The 9014-nt window shown below is 42.2% G+C and overlaps 1 protein-coding gene across 1 annotated transcript; it reads right to left on the reverse strand.

Moving 5' to 3' along the window:
* Positions 1-213: 213 nt before the first annotated feature.
* On the reverse strand, positions 214-8585 carry LOC106544152 (vomeronasal type-2 receptor 26-like). Its single transcript, XM_087705759.1, has 7 exons — positions 8471-8585; positions 7705-7846; positions 6416-6645; positions 5067-5902; positions 3022-3240; positions 1773-1902; positions 214-1118 (listed from the first exon to the last, which is right to left on the reverse strand). Exons 1-7 carry the CDS (start codon positions 8583-8585, stop codon positions 214-216), a joined length of 2577 nt encoding a protein of 858 aa, XP_087561885.1.
* Positions 8586-9014: the final 429 nt, after the last annotated feature.

A 9014-nucleotide genomic window follows, 5' to 3' on the forward strand; every position in this document is an offset into this window, starting at 1 on the left:
AGATGATCAACTCAAGGGGATTGATTCAGAAGAGAAAATAAAAAAAATAAAAATAAAAGGGAAGTGGCTGTTTCAGATTAACAGGTACTTTGTAATGGTTTGCATAATCTGATTATTTCATGGAAAAATCCTTTCCTCATTTCATATTTTAAAGAAAGCTGATAAAATAAAAGAGTCCAAAAATCAAATAAAAGTTCTCAAAAACTACATTAGTCAGAGATTCTTGGGTCTCATTATGTTTTCTTTACAATTTAGATCGGGTCTCAGTAGAATAATATAACATTTGGGGAAAAAGATGCAAGCCAAGAGACCAGCCCCAGATGCCAAGATGGAGAAGATCTCCACGGCCACCATGGACTTCCCTTTGGTGCTCAGATAAGTGGGGATGAAGGTGATCCAAACACTGCAGAAGACCAGCATGCTGAAAGTAATGAACTTGGCTTCGTTAAAGCTGTCAGGCAAGTTCCTAGCCAGAAAGGCCACAGTGAAACTCACAAGGGCCAGAAAACCCAGGTAGACCAGGACAGTGTAAAACATTAAAGCTGAGCCTTCATTACATTCCAAGATGGCCTCTCCAGTCAAGGAGTGGAAATCAAAATTGGGAAATGGGGGAGTGGTTATCAGCCAGGTGGCACAAAGTATTGCCTGGATCAGGGGACAGCCTAATACAATGGAGTTGGTCAGTGATTTTCCTAAGAATTTCCTTGCCCTGTTTCCTGGCTTGGTGGCCATGAAGGCCAGAACCACCATGACAGTTTTTGCCAAGACAGAGGAAACTGCAAGGGAAAACAGAATGGCAAAGGCTGTTTGTCGGAAGAGACAGGTGAGCATCCGAGGTCGCCCAATGAAAAGGAAGGAGCAGAGGAAGCAGAGCAGGAGGGAGACTAGGAGGGTGTAGGTGAGATCTCGGTTGTTGGCCTTGACAATTGGCGTGTCATGATGTTTATGGAAAACCACCAGGACTGCAGATGTGGTCACAGAGAGAAAAAGAGCAAGAGAAACTAAGATGTATCCCAGAGTCTCTTGATAGGAGAGGAAGTGGAGCATCTTGGCAATGCAGTGGTCCTTGTCCTTGTTGGGATACTGGTCTTCTGAACAGGGGTCACAGTGAGCTGCATCTGAAATCAAGAGTCATTTTGTATTTCATGATGGATCAAAAGGGTTAATCATCCTTTACTGATGACCCTGATGACAGGTTAGCTAGAAGCAATGATGTTTTCACCTCTTTGGCTCAAATTCTCTGCTTTCTGTTTTGCAATTACACTTTCAGGATTTTGTTGCAGAGGAGAATACACAGATATAGCTGGATATAACTTCTCATTCCCCAACAGGTCTATCAATTTTCTGGGACTGAACAATCATACACTAGATAATAAATATTAGAGCTTGAACCTCACACTCCTTCATGAAAAGATTTGTAGTGGGATTTCCCAATGGGTTGTTAGAGAAGGAGTAAAAAGTCAAGGAGGTAACACATGAAGAGCACTAAGGACTCCTCAACACATGAATTGTGTCCCAAACTATCTTGTGTTAAATTGCTGAGCAGCAGGACAGGTTGTCTCCTCAGGACAACCTCAGGACAACCCTGACACAGGTGGCCTGGGGTGGGAGGTGGGCAGGACAGTTTAGATCCATGAACTCAGAATTTCTGCTGAAAAAACATGACTATGTTGAAGAATGTCAATTTATGAAAAATAACAACAAAATTGATATTTGCTTCTACTGAATGGTTTCCTGGATCATAGAAGGGCTACATTGGAAGTGTGCTCTACCTGTCTGATTAGAAATGGTCCCTTCTGGACAAGGATCACATCGGTAGCAGCAGACTTGCTCTCCCTCTGGAACACTCCTCTTCTCTCCTGCATGGCACCTCTTCATGCCACACCTGCCAAAGGGCATTTTCTAAAAGAGAAAAGAGAGATGATTGAGATGGCATAAGCAAAGAACATGCTTCATTCATTCTTCTCCACATTTCTATATCTACCATCAGAATGTTTTCAAATGAAATGGTGAACTGGGCTCTAGCAAAAAACCTGGAAAAGACACAGGGAGATTAAGGCCAGTTCCATTCCATCTGGAATGGAAAGCTATAGCTTTTCTGAAGCAAACACTGATGGAGATCCAACTGAATGGGAATGGTCCATGGAAACCACTATTGGCTGCTCCATCTGCATCCTGGGTATCAAGTAGAATTTCTTCCTAATCTCAACCCTTTTGGACCTGTCACAAATCAGACCTCAAATATGTTTAGGTTTAGGTTTCATTTTATTTATATGCCGCGGGACTCAGGGCGGCACACAAACCCAAGGAGGGAAAGGGAAACACAAAAACTACAAATACAGGCATTTAAAAACAACCAACAGCCACACCATTCGAGAGGGGAAGGGAACTCATCAACCCCAGGCCTGCTGACACAGCCAGGTTTCAACGGCTTTTCGGAAGGCCTGGAGAGAGGTGAGGGTCCGAATCTCTGCGGGGAGTTCGTTCCAAAGGGCCGGTGCTGCCACAGAGAAGGCCCTCCCCTGGGTAGTAGCCAGATGACATTGGCTGGTAGACGGAACCCGGAGGAGGCCTGCCCTGTGTGATCTAATGGGTCTTTGGTAGGTAATTGGCAGCAGGCGGTCTCTCAAGTACCCAGGTCCAATACCATGAAGGGCTTTATAAGTGACGACTAGCACCTTGAAGTGTATCCGGAGACCAATTGGTAACCAGTGCAGCTCGCGGAGGATAGATGTAGTGTGGGTGTACTGAGGTGCACCCACGATTGCTCGCGCGGCTGCATTCTGAACGAGCTGAAGTCTCCGAATGCTCTTCAAGGGCTGCCCCATGTAGAGCGCATTGCAGTAGTCCAGTCTTGAGGTCTGGGGTGGGCATCTGGCAAACTGTTACATGCAAAGTAGTTTTGTCATCAAATGGTTGCCAAAGTTTTGATTCAGTAACCTGTTCTCCAGTAAGGGAGATGTTTTGAATCCCCAGAGGAGAATGACTCTTTTGCTGTATTTATTTTAACTTCCAGCTCACCCTTTTTGTCCAGACAATTGCATCAGAGTTAATGTTGAAATCCTGGCCTGGGGGAGCCTCAGGTTCTATCTGTCCAACTTTCCTGTGGACAAAAGATAGATTGGGGAAGAAAACCCAGTTGAGAAGATCATAACGAGCAGATCCCAGTCCACTTTCTGAGAAGGAGATTTCATCACCAGCACTATTGTTGAACTGGACTTTCCTCAAATAGGGAAGAAGCTGAATGGAAAGAAATTGGAATAATTGGTTTCTATAATTGTGTGATGGCCCTCATATTAGGGGATTCATATATAACTGAGAATCTAGAAGAGTTTCCTTGCTGAAGATCTGAACAATCCGGAATAGCATCAAATTTTTAACTACTTCCCCTCCAAAAGTTTCTCTTTTGCATTGGTCATTTGTATTACAGCTTCTTCAGAATGGTATCTACGGTACATACAAATATGTTACTGCCACTTTTCAAAATTCCTTGTATGATCTTGCTTCTGTGATACTAGGCTCTTTTTAAATGTTGACTTTGGCCCAAAGTCTTGAAAATGAGTAATGCATTTTAGGAACGATTAAATCATTTTTACCATAACAGTGTAGAATCCCAGTGACTTTCTCTAGCTGACAATCAAGGAAAGCAGAATGTGGGAACAAGATATGACCAAGTGGGGCCATGTGAAGAAATTTCCTGCCCCAGTTTGTTATTCTACTGTCCAGAAGAGGCCCAAGGTTTAGCATTTGATGCTGAATTGTGTGTTTGCTTATTCCCTTCTTGCCATTTTCTTCCATTAATGGATCAATTGTTTCCTTGACTTTTTTCTTCTTTTTAAAATGTTGAAATAAGTTTTTTTTGTTTTTTTTACTTTTTTAAAAGTTTTGTAAAAGGAAAAGTTCCTTTTAATATGCCAATTAGCAAACATTTCTTCTTTGTTTCTGTCCTGCTGATACTCTCCTACTCCTCTAAGGATTTGTTTTCCATACAGTGCCTGCCCTGATATGTGGCTTCACTAGCCAAAGAGATCCGTTCTTTAGCCTTTGAGGCAGAAATAAAAACATCTGATGAATTTCAGACTAGGTTGAGTCCAGTTCTGTGTGGTAAATTTGACAAAGGTTGCTTGGACACAACAAGCTGTTCAGTACAACACCTTACAAACTAAAGACACGAGGAGGGTCACACAGCATGCTAAGCCATAGAAACACAAACCAAGGTTTAAGTCAATTGAGTTTAGTATCTTTTAAAAAAGTAGTACAAGATTGGAAAATAAGGAGAGATCGGACCACAGAATCACCAAAAGTCAGGCATGATGGATAACATCATCATCATCATCATCTGGGCTACATCCATAAGGAAACTGAGGTGGTTCTGCAAATGTTCCCACTAGGACTGTTGAAGCATCTGGAAAAATTACCATCTTGCTCTTCATTCTCTCTTGCTCTTGGATGGTGCTTCTTCTCTGGGTTGACCACTTTATGAAACTCAGACAATCTCTGAAGACCTTTGAAGAACTTTTAGAAAGGTCTTTCCTACATGAACCTCATGGGCAATTGTCTTGGATTATTTCTCTTCTCTGCTCCACCTCTCTCAACAAAATATTGTGCTTAATTCACTTTACTGTTGTTTTCTGCTTAAATATTGTTTCAGTCTTGTTTGATGCAGTAATATGATGCCATGCATATATTTAATGAAAGAAATACACATTGTGAGTTTCCTATTTAAAGAAGAAGAAGAAGAAGAAGAAGAAGATGATGATGATGATGATGATGATGATGATGATGATGATGATGATGATGATTGCAGAAATTATCTTATCTGACTGGACATTGGATCACTCTTGATAATCTTCCATTTATTACTTCCTATCCTGCTCTCAGTTACTTTGGAATATAGGTTGACCCATCATTTGTGTTTGTGTTAATAATTACTGTTTTAATCTGGTTTGATGCAGAATTGATGCAGTGATATGATGCCATAGAATTGTTTAATTCAAGAAATACACATGGGGATCTTCCTCTCTAAGCATCTGTGTCCTGTATTAAAATAAAGTCACAGAACTTACCTGCCATGACTGGACATTTGAGATCTTCTTTCCAAGACTGGATCCATGCATGGAGTGTAACGCGTGTGCCACAGCATAAATGGCGTTGTAGATGTTGTAACTTTCCCCTATCATGCTTGTTTCAAACACATAAGATGGCAGATTCCGTAAATCCTCCTTTCCTGTACATGGTTTCATCCCCTTTGGATGGGTCCTGCCTGGTTTAGGGATGTTGCAGCCAAAGACCTTTTCCCACCACATTGGGAGAAAAATGTCCCCTTGTGGGTTCAAAGGGTCTAAAGACAGGAGAAAATGGCTGAATTCTGAGACATCCCCAGTGTGGTCCCTAAAATGCAAAGCTCCATGGAAGGGCTTTATACTATTCAATAAGTATTGAGGTTTCAACACATTAAGTTTCCAACTGGATGTAAAGATCCAGACTTTCAGAAATGATGCATTTCTCTCGGTTTCATAAACAACCATAACTCCCTGTACATTTGTAATAGTATTGGAGTCTGCAAACAAAACAATCACTTCACCTATCGACCACGTGTTAAAAATTTGAAGTAATTTCGAATCTGAAATAGCAGCAAAATCAGATTTCATAATTTCAGTGAAGGCCAGGCAGATCTCCTTCTCCTTCAGCATTGGCACCAGAGAGGAGATGAAATGTTCTCCACTGTCATTTTCAGGGGCCACCAGCCCAATCCAGTTCCACTGGAAATACAGGAGCAGCTGGGCTATACCCACATACTGAGGAAATTCCCTGGGATTAATCTGGAAGAAGGACGGATAAACTCTTCTGCCTCCCTGAGTGTACTCAGAGCCAACACCAAGCTGAAGAAAAGGAGAATCTTCTTGAAAAGACAAAGTACATTTTAATGCTGATTTTAAGGGTCCCCATTGTGGTTTATTGCCCCACCAGTCACAGTTTATCCACTTTGAGTGGGTGGTTTCATCTTTCTCCCTTCTTAGGAAGAGCCACCAGTTATCTGTTTTTCCTGGTTGTGATAGATTAGAAGTCAAAGGAACAAATCCTAAATCTGATACAGAGAAGAAATTGCACTGAAAGGTGAGAATGATGATAAACATCTATGAAAGTCAGGAACAAATTCCTCTTGCAGAATTATATCAATATGGCTTTGTGGTTATATAAAAATATATCTTGACATATAAAATCCAGAAATCAATTCAAATTGGGGTGGATTATTTAAGGCAAATACCACTGATATCCCCCCCCAACAACAACTTTGCTTTCATCCTTGCCTTCTATATGTTTGTCTACTCCATACTGTAATCCCCACTTACCTGTGGGACCTTGAAGATGCTGAAGATGGAGGCCATCTGCCTTGAGGATTTGGGGCCCTCACCCCCAATGACGGAGAGAAGGGTGTCCTGCCTGTCACATTTATAACCTGGAACCATTCGGCCTCGTGTGGAGAGAAGGGAGAGGCTGTGTGAGGAAATGTGCCTATGAAAGTTGCTATTCTCATAGAAGTGGAAGCCAAGGGTGATGTTGGGCAGGAGATCCAGATCCTTGTTCACCTCCATGACAGTAAACACCAAGGCTAGGGAGTACTGGTAGTTTGGGGGTGTGACTCTGTAATGAGAAAAATATTGGGGATCATTGTATTTTGTGTGCTATTGAAGTTGGCATTGCCTTTTTTGGATGTCCTTGGAACAGAAAGTCACAAGTTTAATTGGTTTTTTTGGGGGTGGGGGTAAGGATGTTCCTTGATTCAACTTGAGTGGATTTCTGAGTAAAGCGAAAACCCAGGTCTTCCTTATCTCAGATCTTTTTATCCCCCCTCTTTTGTTCTCCCTCCTTCCTTCACTTGGTCTGAAATCCTCCCTAGTTGTTCTTCTTCTTCCCTAATCATTTTCTTCCTCTCCTGGAGCAGCTTCTTCAGGTCTGAGCAAAAGACTCCAGTGAGGGTCAAAACACAGACTCACTAAGGGCCATTATTCATGAGCTCTGCTCATGAGCCTATTCCTTGAATTTGCCTCTTTATTGAGACAAGGACTAAGATCTGAAGAACCCCAGAATGAGTATTTCTTAAAAGAGGGCCTGAATCCAAAAGAAAGAAAACAATCACCTACATCTTTCCTCTTCAGGTGAAACTTACGTGACTTCATTACCTAGATGGAATGGGTCCTTTTGAAAATCTGGGATTGTGAACAGCAGAGAGGTGAGCAGAGGCAAATTCCCTCCAATAATCAGATCACCAGGCCTGTAAAATTCCCATGGATCTCGAAAGTTAAACAATTTTTGGGATGCACATACGGTTTGAATCTCCTTAGCAGCAATTGAGGGAAGGAGCCAGAGGAGCAGAAGCAGCAGGATAGGCAGCCCAGTCATTCTTCTCACCTTCCCTCCTAGATCAGAAATCAAGGTTTGTGCAGAAGCTGAATTGCAGGGAGCACTTGAAATCTCAGCAGAGTTTTAACACAATAGACAGCTTCGGTGCCTTTTAGATGGCCCCAGGGCAAATTTATCTGCTGTCTCTTTGTAGTAACACATTTGTATTATGTCACTTTATTTCTTCTTATCTGTCATATTCTGAAATTAAACTATGTGCTGTATTTTATACTATTTTAATGATAAGGTTGCAAGACTAATCAATCAATAAAATACTGTATCAACCATGCTTTCTCTTACCTGTCTTTGTGCTTTGATATGAAGGCCAGGTGAGTCTCACCAAACCCTGGAGTTAGCTCTATGGTAGACAAGGCAAGGTCTCCCAGCAGTGTGAGAATGTAGAACATACATTTGAAAGCAGAATTAACTTTGGAAATTTTTTCTGGATTGAAATCCACAGGGGATACAATATGAATTACAGTTCTTCTGATAATTGCAAGGAAAAGCCATTGTCCTACCCACTGAGCAATAGATGTTGTTTGTACATCAAATAGGAAAAAACATGTTTGTGTCCCCTGTAGCTAATCCACAGAGCAGATGGACTTGAGAATCAAAGTGAAGTAAACTTGTTGCCCTATCTGAAAGTGAACACCTGCGCAGAACATGGAGTTTGATCTGCACCATAGTATGTTCAGACCGAATGGGTGCTGATGGGGCAGGGTGGCAGTCAGCTGTACCCTAGTAAGAGTGAGCAATCATGCCAACATTTAGATGGAATAAGACGTTTAGTTATATCCACAAGACAGGGGGGGGGATGGAATGGATGGATTGATCAAGTTTATATGGCCACCCATCTCATGCAAAGTGATTCTGAACAGCATACAACAGTCCAGTAAAATTGTTAACTAAGAAGACAATCATTGCTTAAAACCTTTATACAACATTTATTAAAAAGAATTGAAATTATCAGGGTCCCCAAGGCTGCTAGCATGACCAGCTCTGAGGGAACTTCAGAAGCTCAGGAGTGATGAGGCCACCAATGCAGCTCAGCAAGCAAAGGTCCTACCAGAAACATAACTGCTCTTGCTAATGCAGTTTGCACCAGCTGAAATTTCTGGATACTCTTCAAGGAAAGGCCCATATGGAACACATTGCAATCGTCCAACCGAGAGGTTGGACATCCTTTGTCCTAGAATGGGTGCAACTGGCACATAAAAAAAAGTTGCGTAAAGGCCCTTCTAGCCATAACTGCCACTTGATCCTCAAGCAGGAGTTGTGAGTCCAGGAAGACCACAAAGCTCTCACAGGTCTGTTTGGGGCAATGCAATGCCACCCAGCACCATAGATGATGTAGTCCTAGAACTAGATATCCCCCAAACCCAAAGCCATTCAGTCTTGCTGGGGTTCCTTAGAAGCCTGTTTTTCCCCATGCAGACACTCACAGCCTCCGGATAGCAGGACAGGACATGAACAACACTGCTTTATTTGCCAGAAGCACCAATCTTCAATTGGATGTCATCAGCATTTTGAGGATACCTCACCACATGGAGATGGATGAGGTTACCCTGGGGTCTCATGCAGATGTGGAATAGGAGAGGGGCCAGCACTGG

This window comes from Thamnophis sirtalis, unplaced genomic scaffold (assembly GCF_051295495.1).
Source record: "Thamnophis sirtalis isolate CommonGarterSnake01/CBP01778 unplaced genomic scaffold, rThaSir2_p1.2 scaffold_1, whole genome shotgun sequence".
Lineage (NCBI taxonomy): Eukaryota > Metazoa > Chordata > Lepidosauria > Squamata > Natricidae > Thamnophis > Thamnophis sirtalis.